We start from the raw sequence: 23,178 nt of genomic DNA on the forward strand, positions 1-23,178 counted from the left end.
GTAGCGTATGCCTTAACCTTAACTACTCAGGAGGCTAAGCTCTGACTGAAGCCAGCCTGGGCAGGAAGTCCATGAGATTCTAGCTCATTAACCACCAAAAGGATGAAAAGTGAAGCTGTGGTTTAAGTGATAGAGCTCTAGCTTTGCGCAAAATAGCTAAGGGAAAGTGTTCAGGCCTTGAATTCAAGCCCTAGTACTGGCACCAAAAATGAGATGCTTTTTAAAATTACAAAGAAATTATTTAAAATATATTTTAAAGTATTTTTAAAAGATAATTTCAAAATATTTAAACAACATTGGGGGGGATAGGAAAAAAAGAAAAGCAATGGTTTATTCTAAGCAAAATTTATGCACTATGAAATAGCATGGTAAAACCCCTCAGTGCATTTAATACACACTAAAAAAAAAAAATACTGACAAGAAAGTAAATAGGCTCTATTGCAGGAGTGGATACCACCAGAAGAGGGGCAAGAATAAGTATGAATACAATCAAATTAGCTTATTTACATGTATGAAAATATAACAAACCCATTAAAATTGTTTTAAGGAGTAAAAAGAAGTTGATTGGGATACATTGCATACATGTGCAGAAATGTCACAATGAAATCCTCCTCTGTAAATCTAATGTATGCTAACTTAAAAAACATAACAAGAAACAAAATATAAAACATAATGCACTCATTAAAATTTAACATATAAGCCGGGTGCCAGTGGCTCATGCCTGTAGTCCTAGCTACTCAGGAGGTTGAGATCTGAGGATTGCGGTTCAAAGCCAGCCTGGGCAGGAAAGTCCGTGAAACTCATCTCCAATTAACCACCAAAAAACCAGAAGTGGCTCAAGTGGGAGAGCACTTGCCTTGAGCTGAGAAGCTGAGGGACAGTGCCAGGCCCAGAGTTCAAGACCCACGACCGAAAAAAATATTAACATATAAAATACAATCTTAATTATACAGTCTTTTTATTTAGTCTTTATTAAACATTACAGAGATTTTACTAGAACAAAGACTATAACACTTAAGTTTAACAGAGACTGTCAGTGAAAGCTTTGGGATCAACTACAAGTTCAAAGTAGCCAAGTCAAGGCTGAACTGGCCAGAACTACCACACATGTACAGGGGAGCTATCTGTTCTACTTGTAGGGGAAACAGACCATGGGAAACTTAACAGTATAACCAGATACACACATATAATAATGTAAAATATGCAAAAGGAAAGTAACTCTATGTCTAAGTCTTAGTTTTCTCCTTGCATTAAATATGTCTTCCTGTCATAAGGTATTGGGTTTCTCTTTTCCAAAGGAAGATCACCTTCTTGAATTTAGGATTCCCTTAATTACTGCTTGGACTATGATACAAATGTCCAAGTACTCCCAACCTCAAACCTTAAAGCCAAATTAGGTAGTAGCTCTTATGAAAATGGGGCTAAATGTTCCATTACTTTTAACAGATGAAGTATTAACTGACAAGAATAGTCTATAGGAGTTTCTCTGCCTACCTGGTAAAACGTAGACTACAAAACAAGAAAACTAAAGAATTTGTTAAATGCTAAGAGTAATATTTTTAACTCTTGATTTTTTTTTTTAAACCAAATGGATACCATCCTTATATGGAAGCTGGTTACCCACAAACTGGGATCTATACTGAATGAAATGGTCCACTATTTATGCAAAGTCCAATGCTCTGTGCAACTAATTCCAACCAAATGGTCCTTCCACACTGATTCTTGGGAAGGATATGAGAAAATTACTTACATTCAGATTTAGGGCTTAATGACTTTGAGAAGGTTATTAAGAAGTCATTGGGGTCTCATCAGCGGAGACTTTAAGTAACCAGGTTGTTCCTTCAACTTTCCCAGCAGTCATCACAGGCAAGGCCAGTACAAAATATTGCCAGTCTCTAAAGTCAGATAAAGCAACATCTAACTAGGTGGATTCCTTGATTTTTCAGGTGACACGGCTTTAAAAAACAAACAAACAAAATTCTAATACTACAAACTTAACTACATCCTGTTAAGCTGTTTCAAATTATTTCCAAAACCATTAAAGCAGGGTTTAGCATTATACATAGCTCTGTTGTTTGGTTTACCAAAAAATATCTTAAAGTTCTGAGGTGATTTTACTTTGTTATACAACCGAAAAAAAAAAAACTCAAATCTTAGCATTTTAACAAGTCATCTTTCAGTGTTTATGTTTTTAAAGTGTAGTTAACATACTGTAGACAGTTTGTTATCACTGTATATTGGTTGTTGTCTTATGTGGTATAATATAATCTTCAGATTTTTATATATCAACGACTTAAAATGAACAGACTCAATCCCTCCTCCCCCTACCCTCAATTAAAAAAAAAAAAAAGGAAAACAGAAAATAAAAAGACAAGAAACCTAGTCAGGCTTTAGGAATAATGAAACCCCAATTGTTTACATGTGGAGATGCAGAAGGCTTTATATACCCATTCTACGTGCCACAGAATACACTGAGACTACAAGTTTTCAAGAGGCTCCAGTGGATTTCTGGATTTGTTCCTTTAAGATCAAGATACTCTGCCTTTGCTCGGGAGGCAGCATGGCAATCTGATCTGCAGTCAGCTGAAGAACCTGCATGATCAACGCTGCTTTTTCTTGATCCTGTGGAGTTACCTGGCTCTGCCCAGGACTAAAACTGTTCGGCTGGCCTCCACCTTGCTTGCTTGCTCCCTGCATGCCTGCTCCCTGCATACCTCCTCCCTGCATGCCAGCTCCCTGCATGCCTGCTCCCTGCATACCTCCTCCCTGCATGCCTGCTCCCTGCATGCCTCCTCCCTGCATGCCTGCTCCCTGCATGCCTCCTCCCTGCATGCCTGCTCCCTGCATACCTCCTCCCTGCATGCCTGCTCCCTGCATACCTCCTTGCATTCCCCCTTGCATGCCTGCCCCCTGCATGGCTCCTCCCTGCATGCCTGCTCCCTGCATGCCACCCCCAGGATTTCCTACTCCTGAAATGCTTGGGACCTGTCTAGGTCCTGGAGGCCCACTTGCCCCAAGGTTAATGGGACCTGGACCCTGGATTCCACCAGTCATAGGGCCTCTGGAACTTGGGCCAGGGCCACGCATCTCTAATCCTCTTGCATCCATGCCTCGGGCTTCCATTCCTCTGGCTTCCATCACACAAGTGTCCATTCCTCTTCTCTCCATTACTCGAGTTTCTAAGACTTCAGTCTCCATGGCTCGAGTCTCCATCCCTCGAGATTCTCGACCTCCTCTGCCATCCATAGGTAGACCTCTTTGATCTATCATGGGTCCTCTCGGCTCTCCAATTAGCATTCGGGGATCTGCCATTGGTCCTCCTCTCATATCATGTGAAGAGGGGCCACGACTATCATGGTGCATGGGGGGACCTTGATGGGGTGGGCCCAGATAGCCCCTGGGCTCTACCTCTCCAGTAACAGACAGCAAAGTCCCTCCACGTGGGTCATTTGGAGCATCTCCTAACAGTCCTCGAGGAGGCAGGCCAGCAGCAGTCATGGGTCCACGAGGCATAGGAGCTCTAGGATCAGACATCTGCACTTGTCCTCGCTCTAAAGGCACTGGGCCCACCCCCGGCATTCCAACTTGGGGCTGCATTGCTCCTCCAGGAGTTATGGAACCGGGGCCTGGGCCAGGAACTGCTGTGGGCATTGGCCCTGGAGCTGGAATTCCACCCTGAATAGGAGTCTGCATCAAAGGCGGGATATCCTTCACAGATCTTCTCGCCAAATGCTGAGGCTGAGGGGCTGGAGGATTCTGCTGGTTTAACATAACACTGGGTCCTGGACAGAGTCCAGATGCAGGCCCAGGTCCAGGCCCGGGTCCAGGAACAGAGCCAGCCTGAGACTTGCCAGGGATCAGTGGTGTGACATGTATCTTGCGATGCAGAATTTTCAGCGCAATCTCAGGATCCATGATTCTCATCACGACTTGGGCCTGCAGCAGCGCATACGCCAGTTGTGGGTTCTGAAGCAACATGTTCCGAGCTTCCTGGTGGCTGTTTTGGACACACAGTTTCATCTGCTTCATCAGCTCAAACATCTGCTCCGGGGGTAGACTGGCGACTGCTCTAGTGATCGATTCCGGGGCGTCTTCCGGATCGATGGGGTCTCCATAGGGGGAGTCAATAATGGGCGCCGCGGGCCCCAGGCTCTTTAACTCCTCCTTATTCTTCTCGCTGGCGGCGTTGTCCACCCGCAGCGCTCGCCCACTGAACTCCCGCCCGTTGAGGTTCCGCATGGCGCTGAGCGCGGTCTCCTGGTCCTGGTACTCGCAGAACCCATAGCCCTTGGGCTTGCCCGTCTCCCGGTCGTACACCAGCCGGAAACTGACCACAGAACCAACCTCTGAGAAAATGTCCTTCAGCTGCTCCTCGGTTGCCTCGTACGGAATGTTCCCCACGAACACCGAACGCAGGGATCGATCCATGGCGGGGTCTCTCACCGCCAAACTCGACATGATTCCGGTCGTGGACGCCGCGGCGGCGGCGAGGGGGATTCTGCCAGCGTCGTGTTCCTCCGGCGACCCCCCGACACGCGCGCACTTCCGCCGAGCGACGGAAGCCGCTGCCGGAATCCGGACGGAAACCTGCGAGCTCCGCTTCAAGAGTTCCGCCGCCCCACAGGAAACGCGTCTTGAGCCCGCCCACCCCCCCCTCCGCTAACTCTGCTGGCACCCCCCACCCCCACCACACACACACGCACGCACACACACCCCTAACTAACATCCATGGTCCTTCCGTCTCCGCAGTACTGTTTACTCAGATTCCTCTCCCGTGTCTTATTCTGCAGCCTTCGCAGCGCTCGGCCGCCTCCGCCACCGGCACCGCCACCTGGGGTTCCGTTTTAGCTGACCACAGTAAACATGGCCGCCGGGGGCTTCACCATGGTAACCGGGAGCGTCGTCCTCCCCTGACGTCACCGACGGTTTGATTGCCGTCCGCCGGCGGGAAACCGCCAACCGCCCCGGGCTTGTCCTTAGCCGGGCCTCCAGGGCTCAGTGGGCTATTTTCTCTCTGGAGCTGGATTGCTGAACTGGATTTAAAGTCACAATCCAGGCTGTAAGGCAACTCACTTTCCAGCAGAGTTGAGATCCCTTAAAATACAACGTAATTGCCCGCTTCTTAGATAAGTTTTAGACATCAAGTTTTACTTTTTGGAAATAAAGTAAATTTTTTTGCTAAGAAAGAAAGAAAGGAAAGAAAGAAAGAAAGGAAAAAAGGAAGGAGAAAGAAAGGAAGGAAACAGCTAGGCGCCAGAAGCACAGACCTGTACTCCTAGCTACTCAAGAGGCTGAGATTTTAGGATTTGCATTTCCAAGCCAGGCAGGGTAGGAAAGTTGGAACTGAAGCTGTGGGCTCAAGTGGTAGCCTTGAGCAGAGGGACGGTACCCAGGACTTGAGTCTGAGCACCAGGACTTGCACCCAAAACTAAAAGACAAACTGAAGCTTCTGCTGGTTGCTTGTTCACCCTCATCCTGTTGTGTCCTATAAATAACAAATAGCAAATCTAAGTTTTATTTTCTCCATACACAAGCATCTATCATATTGTATTCATAATTCATGTGGGTTTTTTTCATTTACATTAAGATCTCTTCGTGTGTGTGTGTGTGTGTGTGTGTGTGTGTGTGTGTGTGTGTGTGTGTATAGTGGGTCTTGAACTCAGTGTCTGGGTGCTGTCCTTTAGCTTCTGAGCTAAATAATGTCACTGTACCACTTGAGCCACAGCTCCAGTTTCAGCTTTATGCTGGTTAATTGGAAATAAACATTCTCAAGGACTTTGCTATCACAACTATCTCTGGATCCTTAGATCTTAGACACCTGAGTAGTTAGAACAGGCATGAGCTTTGGGTGCCAGGCTACATTTTAATATTAATAATCACTCGGTGACTAGAGCATACATTAATTGAATTTATTTTTATATTGTATTTAGATTCTGATTTTTATTGTGAACTCTGATACAGGAGTCTATTGCCCATGAAGTGAAAGTAGGCTTTTTGTTTTGGGTATTTGTGTGTGTGTGTGTGTGTGTGTGTGTGTGTGTGTGTGTGGTAGTAGTAGTAGTAGTAGTAGTCCTGGGGTTGGAACTCAGGGCACTGTGCATGACTTTTGTGCTTCAGGCAAGTGCTCTACTACTACTTTGGCTTTTGGGTGGCTCATCGGAGATTAAAGAGTCTCCAGGGCTTGCTTCAAACCTCAGCCTCCCGAGTATCTAGGATTACAGTCTTGTAAATTGACTTTAGCTCTCTCCTCCCACCAGTCCCTCGTTTGACTACAGAAGTGAATGATAAGAAAGAATTGCCAGGCCGGGCGCTGGTGGCTCACCCCTGTAATCCTAGCTACTCAGGAGGCTGAGATCTGAGGATCGCGGTTCAAAGCCAGCCCGGGCAGAAAAGACCTTGAGACTCCTATCTCCAATAAACCACCAGAAAACCGGAAGTGGCGCTGTAGCTCAAGTGGTAGAGTGCTCGCCTTGAGCTGAAGAGCTGAGGGACAGCGCCCAGGCCCAGAGTTCAAGCCCCACGACTGACAAAAAAAAAAAAAAAAGAAAGAATTGCCTGTCACTTTATGCTATAGTTTTTTTTCTTTTTTTGGGGGGAGGGTCTGGTCGTGGGTCTGAACTGTGGGCCTGGGTGCTGTCCCTCAGCTCTTCAGCTCAAGGCTAGCACTCTACCCCTTGAGCCATAGCGCTACTTCCATTTTTTTTTTTTCTTCTGCTTATATGGTGCTGAGGAATTGAACCCAGGGCCTCATGCATGCAAAGCAAACACTCTACCACTGAGCCACCTTCCCAGCCCACAGTTTTTCCAAGTTAGTATTTGGGAGACTGAATAAGTGATGATGTGGAACTGGAAGGAAATCATAAGATCTAGATTATCAACAAAGGCTTCCTGGCAGAAATGGGATTTAGGGATTGGTGCTAATCCAGTATATATCAACAAACGATAAAAAAGGTGAAGCCCGGACCAATTTGAAAGTTGGTATAATATAATGCAAACAGTATAATTAAAGAGAAGTCTCTGGAAATAGAATAAAAGTTTAAATATCTAAATCACAAGAACAAATTATGTTAAAGTCAGTATGCTTTTTCTGGAATATGAACATAAAATATTAATAGATGTGTCATAAAGAACACTCATTTTAACTGATTATTTCTCATGTTAACTTTTGGGCTTTTCTGTTACTTTTCATCAACAATAGAAGTTGTACTTCAGGCTTTTAACAGCTCCTCTTGTGGCTTCTCATTATTCCTCCTCCTCCTTCAAAATGGTACTATTCACTAATTACAGTATAAGGTCTCTACTTTTCTATTTCCTGGCAGTAGCTTATCCTGTTTCCTTGTTGAGAACGTCTTACACTGACTGCACTATACCTACATCCTCATCCTTCAGCTTTCACCTCTAAGTCTTTCTTTCTAGAATCTGAATATTGATTTGGTGCCCACAATTTCCTATCCTGTATTGGACACCTCTATGAAATAAGCGTAGCCTCTCAGTTGAGAAAGGAACAGAGGCACAGGAAGTTGATGAATGTGCTCATGTTAACTAATAAAGCCAGGCTTTGAACATATACCATTTGACTTAAGAAATTAAGATGGAAATTTTTTGCTGTGTTCAATGAATTGCCCAATGATAGAAACTGTTCCTAAGTGGCAAAGATACAGCCTTTCTCTTGATTGTATTCTTTTTCACAATTAATCCAGTATTATGGATTACTGATGCCTCGGCACAGTTTTTCTTGTCATTTTCCTGATGATCTCTGTGTGTTACTAATTGCAGCTTTGATGTGACGTGATAGATGGCAATTTTCAGTGCTACAAGACAATAACATGTAAGGATTTTTTTAAGCACACAATTACACATGTAATGTATGCTTTTTAAAAACAGTTTGGGTAGGTATTGGGGCTTGAACTCAGGGTCTAGGCACTGTCCCTTGGCTTTTCTGCTTAAGGCTGGCCCTCTATCATTTGAACCATACCTCTACTTCTGACTTTTTGCTAGTAAGTTGGAGATAAGAATCTCACAGACTTTTGTATCTTAGCTGGATTTGAACTGCCGTCTTCAGAGCTAAGCCTCCTGATTAGCTAGGATTACAGGCATGAACCATTGGCACCTGACTCTTCTATAATATGAGTCCCAATTTCTCGGCCCTCAAGTTGGCCTATAATACATTTACCTTTCAAATTAGTGCACCTAACTTGAAATAACAGAGTGAATTTGTTAGACCTGTGATAAACCAATTCTGTCAGCAAGACCAGTATTACCTAAGTCTGAGGGTTCTGAGAATATGCCATACTAGGACTGCAAGTTGACATCAAGCCAAATTTTCTTCATAGAAAGAATTTTCCAATATGAAGACAATGAGGTTTGTAGAAGATGAATGCCTATTGTGTCAAGTGCCTGAGGCTTAGTCTGTAATGGAATCTAGATCTTCAGACTTTGCTATCCAAAGGATGCTTTCAGGCAGTATTGTGAAGGAGGATTGAGCACAAACTTCAGTGTCAGAGAAATTTGGGTTAGCAGGAAATTGTGTTGCTAAACACAACTGGGGTAAATTTGGTTGATAAACTCTGTATTCCCATTGCAGTATCATTTAAATGAGAATATAACCTATTGTATAGGATGCATATTTTATTTTTGTTATTTCTCATTACATTGTAATTGTATATACAATTACTCATTGTTTGGTAATTATTTAAGCTGGAGTAATATATGAAACAAAGTTCTAAGTAAAAAGAGACACACATCTCTTTGGGGGTCTACGTCTTCATTTTTATCATTGAACCAGTTGGACTCAGTGAACTAATGGTTCATTGTCAGATTACATTATTTAAACCAGTATAGAGGTAGGATTAAAAGGTGAATAGTCATTTTCATGTGGCAGAGTTATAACAGCCTAGTAAAATAATTTTACTAATCATCTTGGTGCTTACTAGGTTCTTATACTAAATCTTGGAATTCTTTCTTTAAATAGCTCAAATTCTATTCATTTATATTAATTGGGCCTATGGGGAATACAGACTTATCCACCACTGCATTGGTGTGGAGAATACAGACTTATTCAACATCGCACTTCTCTGGCACACAGGATATCTATTTGAGCACTGAACCCTGTTCAGGATGTCATTAGAGCTACTCCTGTTGAGGGCACTCTGGTAGACAAGACCGTTTATTCAAACATGGGTAGGCATGACTAATTGGACAAGCAGAGCTTCCTTCTTGCAGCCTCTGTCAGCTAAACGAACACAGAAAAAGGAAGGAAGTAGCTTCACATACTGTGAAAAAGTACAAGCCTGGAATGCAGGTCTGAATACAGAAACCTTGCTTAAAATGTATATAACCCAGGAACTTTTTTTTTTTTTCCCAAGGATCAGAATGATCTAATAACCAAATTCACAAATATGTCTGAAGTAACATTTGCTTTGTAAATTAGGATGGAATCTCTTCTGAAGGCTAAGTTGAGAATGAGCCTATGTTGATAAGTTTTAAGAAAGAGGCCTTTCCTCAAACACTTGACTGGGGGGCTCAGAGTATTCAAAACAATTACAACCAAACCTAGTGTGACAGAATGCATTTTGAATTCATTATCACAGTTGAATGATTCTTGAAAAACATTACTTCAAGAGTGCCAGTTTAAATTTGCCATTGAACTCTACATTCTCCAGAGTTAGAATTATGTAAACACACAAAATCCAATGTCTACAGGAATATAGTAGAGCTCATTTTTAGAATAAAAATGTACACATTTTGGAATGTGTACAATAACCACAGTACAGAAAGGGAGTAGAGATTTTTTAATGTTATCCTTTTATCCTAATAGTCCACAGTTTCTGTATTAATCTGAGTTTCTATAGCAACATAGACTAGCCTGATTAAACAATATAAAATTTGTGTTTTTTTATGGCTCTTGAGGCTAAAAACCCAATATCAAAATTCCAGCAAAATTGTTTTCTCCTGAGGCCTCTCTTTTCATCTTGCAGTTATCTGTCCTCTATGTGGCTGTTCTCTTCCTAGAAGGACACTCATCCTCTTAGACTAGGACTTCATATTAACATCTCATTTGACCTTAATTACCTCTTTAAAGGTCCCTTCTTGAATTAGAGTCATAAAATGTGAATGTGAGGACATACACAATTGAGTCCAAAGCAACAAATGATGACAACTATTAATGCAGCAATCCTCAAACAAAGGTCTGGGTGATTGCCAGACATCTAAGACAGTCTATTTCTGTCTCTCTCCCAACCTGATCCTGCATATGTGTGTGTGTGTGTGGTGTGTGTGTGTGTGTGTGTGTGTGTGTGTGTGTGTGTGTGTGTATTGCTCTTCCTCCAATGCTTTTCGCTTTTCTATTTTCCTTTGTGTGTTTGTGGTGTAATCTTTTTTATTGAAACACCAGATCTCTCTGCTTTTTCTTCTTGTCTATTTCTATCACATTTTTTTAAATTGTGAAAATACCGTAAAGAGAGGTTACAATTACATGGGCAAGGTATTGAGTACATTTCTTATCTAGCATTGTGGACTCCTCCTTTGTTTCCCCTTACCATCCCTTCCACCTTCCCTCCCCCCCTCCCCCCGCCCCCGAACCACACCAAAGTTGTAAAGTTCGTTTTTTGACATAACGTCTTGTACATCTCATTGTTGCAATGGGTCCACCTGTATTCCTATTTAAACAATTTGGTTTTTCCCCTTCCTCTCCCCAAATTATACCAACATCAAATACAGTGAAAACAGGTGTTATACCATAGGGGAGGGACATTCAAAGCAACATAGAAATCATCTTATAAATATGTTAGAAACAATAGCAAGAAAGAAAAACCATCTGAATCCTTATCTTGGGGTTCATGTCACCTAACATCAACTTATCTGACCATTTCTGCTTGTCTCAGACATATACTAATTATTGCAAATAAGGGAAACCATGGGACCTATGTTTTTTTGGGCCTGGCTTACTTCACTTAATATAATTTTTTCCAAGTCTTTCTGTTTCCTAACAAATGGGGCAATGTCATTCTTTCTGATGGAGGCATAGAATTCCATTGTGTAAGTGAGTGTGTGTGTGTGTGTGTGCGTGTGTGTATCACATTTTTTAATCTCATCTTAAAATTTTTCTTTTTCTTTTTCAAGGAACGTAACTGACCAGCTTTACTCTAATGTCTTTCTAGGATTTGGTTCAGTAGGGAGAAGGTAAAGTGGCTAGAGGTTTGGACTACTTAACTCTCTTCCCTGATAGTGATGGGCAGAGTTTATCTGGTCCAGGGGAATCCTCCAACCCCCCCCCCTATGGTGCCACATGTTAATCTCCTTTCTTTATTGGGTCATGACAAGGTTAGGACAGGGACTAAGAGACTCTGGGTAGAGTCTATTATAGGGGACAGAATTTCAATTATTCTAACTGTTGTTGGAGCCATACTGATAACAGCTGAAAACTTGCTTGGTAGATCCTGAATTCCAAAACTTTGTGGGTCCTTGCTGTTGTTATGGAAGAAAGTAGTTTAAGTGGTTATTTTGAGCTAGACAGTCATTTACAATATACCTCCTGTCAAGAGTTACCCTACATCATTCTCTTAGTCATTCCCTCCATCTCTGCAAAACAAAATATTACTTTCCAAAGTGAGCCATTTTCATAGAACTTTAAAAATAATACTCCACAAATAAAATATAAAACAGTAGGAAAATACCCTACAGATAAATTTAAGAGTAAAAAAATACCCTATAGGTAAAATATAAAACTGAAAAAAAAATCTAGCCACTAACTCCTAAACTTTAGGAAGCTTACAAAATCTACATTATATAATGCTCTTGAATGTGAATGTACAGTTAAAAATAGCAGACTCTTTCATTCTTCACATAAAAGTATAAGTAATTCTATTCTTGACAGTTTAATAACACAATAATAAATGGTAACAATGCTTCAGTTTATTATCATCTTTGTCACAACTGACTGGCATTTAGGTTGAAATAGCAGTATATATCTGCTCATTGGACAATACCCAGGATTTCCTCTCCTGTGTCTCCAGGTGTTTGCCAATTCACTCTTGGTTTAGCAGAACAAAACAAATGCCTGCAGGGAAACAAGGAAGTGCAAATGACCTATTCCTTAGGAGCTCAGTCTTTTGTAATCCTGAAAATGAAATTGTATGTGTTAGTCCAAGACCCATGAGGGGTCCAGAAAAGAGAAGCTGATGCCTGTAGGGAGAGAAAAGAAAGTGCAAAAGTTTCCCTGCACACTTAGAAATCCTGAGTTTTCTGTCAATGTCCCAAGACTGGATAATTGTTGCAGTCATTCATGATCCACAGCAGGACTTCTGCAGGGAGGCCAGGTTCCAAGAAATCCTCCTGAGAGCAGGTGTGTGCACACTGGAGGTGGGGATGAGGAAAACAGGAGATGTGTGCATAGCCATTGAAAGGGAAACTAGGGGTTGGGGGGGAGTGGGGGGTAGGGGGGGTGGGAGATGGGAAGGGATGGGAGGGGAAACAAAGGAGGAGGCTACAATGCTTGATAAGAAATGTACTCATTACCTTGCCCATGTAATTGTAACCCCTCTGTACCGTATTTTCACAATTAAAAAAAAAAGATTTCTGGAGAATAAATTTATTGAATAAATTAGTCCAAAAAATTGAAGAAAAAAAAGGAAACTGGATTGACACATGGCAGATTAGCAAGTGCTTAAGGAAAGAAAGCTTTAGGATACTATTATTTAGTCAACTGTATCTCAACATTATAAATACTTTTTGATTATGCACTATATAGAAGATAGGTACTGAGTTGAACAATATAGAAGTTAAATGTGAGTTGAACAATGACCCTTGCTTTTTCTTTTCTGTGTGTGTGTGTGTGTGTGAGTGTGTGTGTGTGTGTGTGTGTGTGTGTGTGTGTTTTGGTACTGGAACTTGAACCCAGCTCTTGGGCACTGTCCCTTAGCTTTTCCATTCAAGGCTGACACTCTACCACTTGAGCCACAGTTCCACTTCTGAATTTTTGGTGGTTAATTGGGGATAAGAGTCTTCAGCTGGCTTTGAACTACAATCTTCAGATCTCAGCCTTCTGAGTAAATGGGATTGCAGGCATGAGTCACCAGCTCCTGGCAAGGAATTCCAACTTTATACAAACTTTTTCTCTTGAACTTTCACTACGGATTTATGGTGTTCAACATTCAGATTTTGAGCGGAAGAATAGTTGTGCCTGTGAGGAGTTTTTGTTCTGTCAAACAAGATAGAGAATGCAGGATATGAGCAGACAGCTTCCAAGTGCATTTTTTATTTGTTTGATTCTTTAGAGGTACACAGAAAGCAAAAATATAATGGCTGTTTATCCATTGACTTTCTTGCTGAGGTTTAAGATGAAACTCACGTGTCCCTTTATTACTTAGTTAAAGAACTGATTCTTCTCTTTATCAGAATAAATTCTATGTATTTATATGCCCCAGGACAGGGATTATGAGTGAATACTGCATTCCACTGGAAGCCACACAACTTTGACAGTCCCTCCCCCACCCTTATCTACAAGCTGGGTTGTGAGAGAAGGTGTCCTTTAGGTATTACCTTCTTGGCTTGCCATTGATTTGATGAGCAGCTTATTGCATTTTCTGCCTAGAGTCCTTAAATGCTAATCTTAAACCTGATTCTTTTTGAGAACAATATTGACATACAGGATAAATACACATATAACCAAGCTCATTACTTTTACCAAAATATTGCACGTAAATTCACATGTCACTTGTATTATAAACAAATGATACAGATCTGAGATTATTTGGTCCTCCATTCTCTGAACATAAGTGAAACATCCTAAGAATTTTAATAACTAGGTGTAATGGAGATAATGGAGATACCCTTTTTTGGGTAGGTCAGCGACAGGTTATGTTCTTTTTTTTCAGATTTTTAAATTCTTTATTATTTTTTTTTATTGTGAACATACTGTACAGAGGGGTTACAATTACATGGGCAAGATAATGAGTACATTTCTTATCAAGCATTGCAGCCTTTGTTTACCCTTCACATCCCTTCCCAGCCTCCCCCCCACCCCTCACCCCCCCCTCCACTGCCCCTTCACCCAATCCTCCCCCCCACCCACCAAAGTTGTAAAGTTCGTTTTCCACATGACAACTTGTACTTCTCATTGTTGCAAGGGGTCCACCTGTATCCTTAAACAACTTGTTTTTCCCCTTCTCCTCCACAAATTATACCGACATCAAATATAGTGAAAGCAGGGGTTATACTGTGGGGGAGGGACATACAAAGCAACAAAGAAATAATCTTATAAATGCATTAGAAACAAATGCATGAAAGAAAAAAAAACATTTAAATACATATCTAAGGGTTCATTTTCCCAACATCACATTATCTGACCTTTTCGGCTTGACTCATACATATACTAGATATTGCAAATAAGGGAAATCATGGGACCTGTGTTTCTTTGGGCTTGGCTTACTTCACTTAATACAATTTTTTCCAAGCCTTTCCATTTCCTAACAAATGGGGCAATGTCATTCTTTCTGATGGAGGCATAGAATTCCATTGTGTATGTATGACCCAGCAATCCCACTTTTGGGCATTTACCCAAATGTTTACAAACAAGACCACACTAAAGCTACCAGCACAACTATGTTTATTGCAGCATTATTTACCATAGCTAAGATCTAGAACCAACCCAGATGCCCCTCAGTAGATGAATGGATCAAGAAAATGTGACAGATTATGTTCTTTGTAGGCATTCCTTCCTAAATTGGCTTTTCCTACTCACATACTTCCTACTGCATTTTTCCCTTTCTCTCCCTTGTTTCTGTAGTCTCTGTGTACCATGCCTATCATTTTCAGGCCTCTGTTCACTTCCAGTATAAGTGTGTATGTTTCCTTTTGTCCGTAGAAAGAATAGTTCCCTAGGAAATCTGAAGTCCCCTCTGTTTTTAAGTTTCCTCCTAGTGGCCTGCTGCCAGACAATTTAGTCTGTTTTGCCTACTTCTTTTAAGAAAAGATGCTAGATCTTTTTCCTGAATGTCAGAGGTAGTCTTTTTCATTGTAGATGGTTAAGTGAGCAAGTAGATAAAATAGGTTGTTTGAGAAGTGAAGACTTCAAAGTACAATAAGACTTGAAAGTTTGGGAACCATTGATGAAGATAGATATAAATGATTTATTGAAAATTTTGCCACATTGGCAAAGCCAGCAATAAATCTTGAGGGCAGTAAAGATGTATCAGTTTCTTCTTTTCTCTTTTTAGAGTCTTTGTATCTATTATAAGGCAAGAAAAATCTCTTGCCTTTACTCATCTCAAATTTAAGACAAAAGACAGATTAATAAGGAGAAAGCACAGACATCCATTCAATATAAAGTCAAGGTGGTATGGAAAGTTTCATATGGAAATGGTACCCCATAGAAACAGGTAAACATTGAATGCTTTTAAAATAGTCTTAAGGAAGAGTAGACAGTGGTGGAGAAATATGAGAGGAGGGGAAACGCTTATGGTCTAATTGCAATAAACTGGAAAAACTTACCACAGCCTGTTCATTCTTTGTGATGTCTTAATGTTTGGAAATTCTTTCCTGTAGGTATAGAAAAAAAAAGTCTTGTTGCAGGATGGTTTTATAACCTGCCTCTGTAGAAGGTCAGAAAATCCATTTTGAGTGCTATGAGTTGTTGGAAGGGAGAAAAGTGAGGGGAAGCTGAAAGTGATCTTTGTGCTTTCCTTGTTTATCCTGCTTTGGCTGTCTTCTGTAGTTCATATATAATATTTTTGGGATGCTGTCTATTTAATTCTGTTACCATTTACATATTAAAATTAATATATAGTCTCTCCTAGCTACTCAGGAGGCTGCAATCTGAGGATCATGGTTAGAAGCCAACCCAGGTAGGAAAGTCCTTCAGATTCTTATCTCCAATTAGTCACCAAAAACCTGGAAATAGGCTGTGACTCAAGTGGTAAGAGAGCAAGCCTTAAGGCCAAAAGCTAAGGGATAGCACTCAGGCTGTGAATTAAAGCCCTAGTATTGGTATAAAATCATTAGATAGTCTTGATGCCTATGCGCAATTAAGATTTTAATACAGATTATAGCAGTTATATAACTCAAGGTATCGTGTGTGTGTGTGTGTGTGTGTGTGTGTGTGTGTGTGTGTCCTGGGTCTTGACCTCAGAGCCTGGGCACCATTCTTGAGCTTTTGTGCTCAAGGCTAGTGCTCTGCCACTTTGAGCCACAGCATCATTTCCGGCTTTTTGGAAGTTAATTGGAGATAGAATCCTACAGACTTTCCTACCCAGGCTGGGTTTGAACTGCTGTCCTCAGATCTCAGACTCTTTAGTAGCTAGGATTACAGGTGTGAGATATTGGAATCTGGATTTTTCTTTTCTGTTTTTTTTTTTTTTTTTCAATGAGGTTTATACTTTGATAATAAGGAAAATAAGTCATAGACAAACTAATTTGTCCATGTTTACTGTGGATTACTAGCATTTCTATGAAAGGAAATAATTAATTTCTGGAGATCCTAAGTTATTTTTCTGTACTTAAAATAATATGATTTTTTCTTTTGCCCCAAAGGAAAAATTCTGTTAAATTTACCAGTAGCCAAGTTTTCAATATTTCTTTCCTTGTCAGCTGCTTGTCAGTTGTGAACAGAAATGCAGCCTAAAACTAACAGGAAGAAACTGGGAAAGCTATAACCACATGACAGAATAGTGAAAAACCCTTGTGAGGGTTTGTCATTTATTGTATAACAGTAAATCTACTGCCAGCTGCATAGGTGATTTAATAGATACAATTTAGCTAATTTATTATTTTGCCAAGAGAATTCATTGTGTTGGATTCCTTCCTAATCTTTGGTGGCTGCTTACTTATAAAAACAGAGTGCCTAGAAACTGTAAATTATTTCACAGAGGGGAAAAGTAGAAGAGAGTTGGCTATTAATTTAGACTATTTTACATTGAAACTGTCACTTCAGAGAAAGAAATATGTGTGGATTAAGATATATATGATTCTTTGGCGAAGAAAAATACTTAAGTGGAAAATCTTGTGTTCAGAAGTTCAAGAGATATCAATTACAAGTAGAGTATTAAAATGGATTTTGCATTTTCTAGCTTTAAAGATAAGATGATAAATGAGAGTGTTTGCTAGACCTTTCAGGCTAATATAGTTTGTATAATGCAAGGGATTATGTTCAGTATATTAATATTGGGTCAGGAAGGGCAGCAATATTATTATGTGGTTTCCAATGCCTCTTTAGAAACTAAACACAGTCAAACACTATTTGAATCCTAAATGTTATTTAGAACTTTAAAAAAGAGCTACTTAAATCTAAAGGTTCAATGTTCCCTCTTGTTTTCACTTCTTACACTTATAATGCTTATCATATGGGGGACTATCCTCTTTGTACAGAGTGGACATAGGCCCATAAATACACCATGTAAGAGACCTGTTACCCTCAATCAAATGGAAGACTATGGCACTTTTCCAACAAGTGACTAGATTGAAGAAAGAGAGATGGTCAAAAGGTATAGAGTTTTAAAGGAGAAGAGGAACTCTCTTGCATCATTAAAGATACAAGAAATAAAAGAGATGTCAAAGTTATAAAAATGATATAAAGAGATAGAGAAATCCTTCAGTGAGCTCACTAAAATAAAGGTACTTGGAACCCCACTGGAGGAACATTAACAACAACAACAAAAGCAACAACTACTACAACAAGTCCTCTGAATACAGATCCCTGGAATCTGCATTTAAAATAAACTCCTGGGATCAATCCTGTAGAACCTCTGTATGCTTCACTTTGAGAAACATACCATTTAAACATGATTGCTATTATTGCATTTATGTAGAGGTCACTGATGTCAGTGCTCAATAGACTAGATGGTGATTCCACAGTCTATAATGTTCGGATAATAGTTATTATAGCCATTGTTATCTTCAGATACTTTATTCTCTTGGCTTCTTCACATTTAAAAGAAGGAGACATATTGCTATTCTGGTCATGGTCTCATCAAGGTACAAACTACCATGTGTCCAGAGGGATGGTGCAAAGAGTCTGGTATGGAAAGGAAGAATAAGAAAATGGGCTGAGGGCCTGGTACAAGTACAAGAGTACCTGCCTAGCAATTACAGAGCCCTGAGTTCAAACACAAATACTAAGAAAGAAAAGGAAAAAGAAAAGACTCAATATTAGGCCAGGGCATGGTGACTCAATATTGTAATCTTAGATACTTGGAAAGTGGAGACCCACAGGATGAGGATCATGGTTTGAGGCCAGCATAGACAAAAACAATCACAAGAATCCATCTGAACCAGTGGCTGGTTCATACATTCAGCTGTGATCCCAGTAAGTCAGGAAATCACAAATAGGAAGGTCACAGGCCAACCTGGTCATACAAAAAGAAACAATTTCAAAAGTAATAATAAAAAAATCAAAACCCAAAAATGGGCTTGTGGAATAGCTCAAAAGTTAGAGTGTGTACCTGCTGAGAACGCATGTCCTGAGTTCAAACCAGCACCATGCAATAAAAGAAGGAGATGCTTGAAAACTTTTCTTAGAAGTCTTTTGTTTTTTGAACATGGCAAAGCAAGGAGTTTAATGTAAAGAACAAGTGTACTGTTATGGGAAATGGTAGGCTCCAGCCAGATGGCTCAAGAGAGCCATGTTAAAAGAGAGCAGGAGTGAGTGCAAAGAGAAATAGTTCCTGTTTCTCATGCAGGAAATGGAAGTTAAAGACTCTTTTTAGTAGAAGTCTTATATGCACATTAACTTTAAAGATGTTCACTGAAAGTATAGATATTTTTACATGTACTTATATAAACTCTTCCTGCATATTGTCCAAGCCTGTCATTACTAATGTGGGGCCTACATACTTACATTCAGTGGTGTTGTCAGGACACCAAGCTCTTTCAGATCAACTTTCCAAACCTCATTTCTCAGGAGACTGTGCCTCTGCCTTGTAGAGGTTAAAAATTCCTTAGCTAAACTGTCCTATTCTTTGCAGTGTGATGGGCCCTCATTACCATTTCCCTGAAGACATTGTTTCTCTATTTCTTCCTACTACTTGCTTTTATTACTGTCTGCTTCCAGCCCGTCCCGCTTTTCTGTTTCCATTTCCAGTCACTGAGAAAATGAGAGATGATTTTCCTTCTCTATCTTCACAAGCAGGTATAACTTTAGTTAGGCCATCAGGTAGAAACCTGGCTTTTCTGGTTTCGGATAATTATCCTGCATTATATTTGAAAGGCTTCAACTTGCCTTACAATACAACAATATTTTCTACCATGCTCAAACCTGTGTCTCAAACCTAAGCCCAGATATGTGAGTATCACCTATTCCCAGGTCTCAGTGAGATTGCTAGTGTTCTGGGACCTAAATATCTGTACAAGGTCTTTTTTAGTATTTTGCTTAGAATGTCTCTTGGAAATGAGTTTCTAAACCTGACAAACCCAGTATTCTCAGAGTGAGTGTACAGATGAGCCTCTTGGTTTCTGGGACTTACTGTAAAGCAGTACAATGAAATAAGTGTAACGTGTTTCCATGTAATTGCTGTCATTGGGTTGCCACAGAAACGGGGCTAGGTGAATGATTAGAATCAGTATAGATGTAGCTGGTGAGTTGTTAATACTTAAAAAAAATACATGCATTATTCAACAAGCTGCTTTCTGTGCTTACCTGTGTAGCTTTTCTTCTTTAAGAGGGCTTGTGTTGTTTTCTCAGTTCCCTAGAAAGCACATTTCATAAGATAAAGAAAACATATTTGTTCCAGCAAAGCTGCTTGTGTGTTATTTTCCTACTGATATCCACTATAAATTGGAGGTATTGTTATTTTACTTGTTTGTTCCTCGTAAAATATCACTTGCAGTTAATAATGCAGGAAACTGAAAAACTGTAGCTCAAAGAAAATTCCTATTTATTAGGAGAACCTGTACCAAGTAAGCAGCAACATATAAATATAGGATTTCTAAAGTTATATTTCTTATTTGCTCCCAGTGTGTTAAGGCTCAAAGAGTGAAGAAAGATACCATTGTTTGCAAAGACTTCTGACTAATGAAGTTTCCATATTATGTTTTTTTCCCTGTAGATATTTTATAATAGAAGAGTTCAAAGGTTATCCTGGTTACTCAGATCTTGTTCTTCCTCAAATGCTATTAGAAAAGAGTAGACTGAAAATAAATTAAGAGAAGGGTAAGATATAGCTAAATATGCAATAGAAACAGCTATTCAGTAATGGCAATTGCTCAGTTGGCAATCTTCATTTAATGGAGACTACACACATTCTTTGGAAGTTAAGTTTGGGTATTTGAAACACCATATCAGCAAATACTTGGATATCAACTGTAATTAGTACATTGAGACATTTATGTGCAGTTGAAAGTGCCTTCCTTTGAAGATCTTACTGGTTTGAAGCAAAATAGCACATTGTTTATCAAATCATATTTTGATTAACTAGCACAAGACTTAATTACACCTACCTGATAATCTAGTTCTGAATTGACAGCTCCATCTTAGAACTGGAAATGAAGAGCTTAACCCAGTCTCCACCCTCCAGGAAACCTAAATAACAAGCCACTACTACTACTAAAATATGAACTTACAGAGCAAGAGAAATTCAGTGTATTACTTCCAAATGAAAAATGTCCAGATGAACACAGAACTGAGAGACAAAGCTAAATAATGAAGCGATTAACAATATTCCAATCAGGCAAACGTGGTCACAAGAATATAACCCTAGCCGGGCGCTGGTGGCTCACGCCTGTAATCCTAGCTACTCAGGAGGCTGAGATCTGAGGATGGCGGTTCAAAGCCAGCCCGGGCAGGAGAGACCGTGAGACTCCTATCTCCAATAAAAAAACCACCAGAAAACCGGAAGTGGCGCTGTAGCTCAAGTGGTAGAGTGCTCGCCTTGAGCTGAAGACCTGAGGGACAGCGCCCAGGCCCAGAGTTCAAGCCCCACGACCGACAAAAAAAAAAAAAAAGAATATAACCCTAGTATTGACGAGGAGATAAGAAGATCATGAATTTGATGTCAGCCTGGGTTTACAGTGAATTCAAGAGTAGTTTGGGCTATGTGACATTTTTTCACAAAGCAATCAAATAGTATTTCAGTTAGAAAGAAAAGACTATGTGAAGGCCAGAGTCAAAGGCAAGCCAAGTAAGACAATCAGGCAGTGCATCTTGCCCACTACAACATAATTAGAAAGCTGGGAAAGGTTCCACTCTGAACCACTGTTAGGTAATCTGCTACTACTCTTCCTATCTTTGAAAGGCTCCGATGAAAAGCAAATGCTTTTTACCCGATTTCTGATTTCTTTTCTGGTGACCTCCTTAAAATAAATGTAGGGTAATTTTTGTTTATAATACTGCTTTCTATCAAATATGGAAGTCCTTTTAGGATGAGAGACAAGGGGAGTGGCAAGTCATACAAACATACTGATGATCGTAGATTCTCGTTGCTTCTTCCAATGAACATGAAACCATCCCAAGGCTAGCAAGTCTATATCTAAAATAGGGAAGAGTTTGATTTAAGGTTGCTGGGGGAACTGGTATGCCTTCTTTGGGTCTCTTTTCATTCTACTGTCTTCCTTTATTTGTTCCTGGTTGGAGATGAGCTCTCACTAACAGCATAAGGAGTAGATTTTCATCAGTGACAGAAGACCATGGATGCTAAGAAAAAAGCATTTGTCAAAGTAAATGAAGGGACACAGAGCCAGGAGTGCAGCTAATTATTTTTGAAAGCTAGTCACTCTGCTGGTATAATACAAATGTGGCTTCTTGCTTAGCTGCAGGCAAATCTCTAAATCAGAGCATGAGATTTATGGTCCTTAAATAAGAAGGAAAATATCTTTAGAAATGAAAGAATAATGATCCTGTGATCAACAGCATGGATAGAAAATTACAAGCTGTTATCTTTTTGAAATTTAGGTCTTCAGTGCTTTCTGTCTTGATTATGATAGTATTTTTCCAAACCATCTTCCTTTCCCATCTCACATGTCTCAGGTCTCTCACTCATTCATTTGTTTATCCATGCATTCATGAAGATTTATTATCTCCTTTGCTCTCAATAGTGGTCTGGGGGCTGGTTGTGATGACATGGTTGGTGGTGCTGTTCTTACAGGGCTAAACTTTTTGGTGTGCTTGTGGGACTCATTAATTGAAACAATCTGATAGGTCTAAATAACTTTAATTTCGAATTATGTTACTTTGGAGCAAGTGGTACAGACAGACTTCTCTAAAATAGATGGCTTTTAGGCTGTTAACTGAAGGCAAAAGTAAGAGATCAGATTATTCCTAGCAAAGACCACCTAGTGCAAAGTCCAGTGGTAGAGGTAGGATCACGGGTAGCAGTAAGTTTGAGCAATAGCCCTAGTAGCTATGGCCCTATGGAAGACAGGAGTGGGGCGTGGATAGTGGATACCTTGAGATAAAGTCTCAAGGAAGACAAGTTACGTAGACTTCATTAGAAGGGTTGGGAGTTTGGACTTTAATTGTGGTGAAGATGGCCATTTGGACAATCTAAGCAGATACATAGCAGATAATTTATATTTTAAAAGCATGTTATATAACAAATATTCATGAACTCAAAGAGATGTAATAAAACATCTATCTATCTATCTATCTATCTATCTATCTATCTATCTATAGGCAAAGGGAAAATCTTCATTTGTCCCTTCTAATTAATACATACTACTTGTGCATAGAGGTTTTGTTGTATGTCTTCATATTTGCATATGAAGAACGCCATTAAACCCATCTCCTGTATCAACATCTCCTCAGTCTCCTCCCTGCTTCTGTGGCAATATCAGCAGGTTTTATTGCTCTATATTCATATATTTCTATAAAATACTTCCACCATAGCAACACCTGATATTATCTCCTTTGTTGTCTCCTTCTTCCTGGTACCTGCCTCCCAAACAGAACCTGTTTTACATTCCTGTCCTTCATATTTTAGAGATAGAGTCTTCATTGAAGAGGGAACATACAACTATTTGACTTTCTCATTTTGGCTTATTTCACATAACAGGTTTATCTTCAGTTCTGTTATTTTACCTACAAATATTATGTACTGTATTATTTAAATTAAAGAGGAACACTACACATATTTACTATTGAATACCTGGTATAAGGTTCTTCTGAGGAAACCAAGGCATTCAGTCCTACAAATTGGTGTGAAAATCAGTCTAGAAAGTCACATAATGAGCAAATGACACAGTACAACTAAGCTA

The 23,178-nt window shown here is 40.0% G+C and overlaps 2 protein-coding genes and 1 long non-coding RNA gene across 4 annotated transcripts in view; 1 reads left to right on the forward strand and 2 right to left on the reverse strand.

The window, feature by feature from the left end:
- The window catches only part of Cstf2t (cleavage stimulation factor subunit 2 tau variant), a 28,117-nt gene extending 23,537 nt beyond the window's left edge, over positions 1-4,580 (reverse strand). The window contains exon 1 of the mRNA XM_042689195.1: positions 2,479-4,580. Within this exon, the coding sequence (XP_042545129.1) occupies positions 2,488-4,458 (1,971 nt within the window). The 5' untranslated portion in view covers positions 4,459-4,580 and the 3' untranslated portion in view covers positions 2,479-2,487. The remainder of the gene's footprint in view (positions 1-2,478) is intronic.
- Positions 1-23,178, forward strand: part of Prkg1 (protein kinase cGMP-dependent 1) — a 1,051,642-nt gene that overhangs the window by 591,891 nt on the left and 436,573 nt on the right. The window lies entirely within an intron of this gene.
- LOC122115724 lies at positions 942-22,870 on the reverse strand. The gene is made up of 3 exons (XR_006148835.1): positions 22,856-22,870; positions 9,413-9,417; positions 942-2,066 (listed from the first exon to the last, which is right to left on the reverse strand). It is a non-coding gene; the product is annotated as an uncharacterized LOC122115724 (long non-coding RNA).

Source organism: Dipodomys spectabilis, unplaced genomic scaffold (assembly GCF_019054845.1).
Source record: "Dipodomys spectabilis isolate Male_0828 unplaced genomic scaffold, ASM1905484v1 ptg000125l, whole genome shotgun sequence".
NCBI lineage: Eukaryota > Metazoa > Chordata > Mammalia > Rodentia > Heteromyidae > Dipodomys > Dipodomys spectabilis.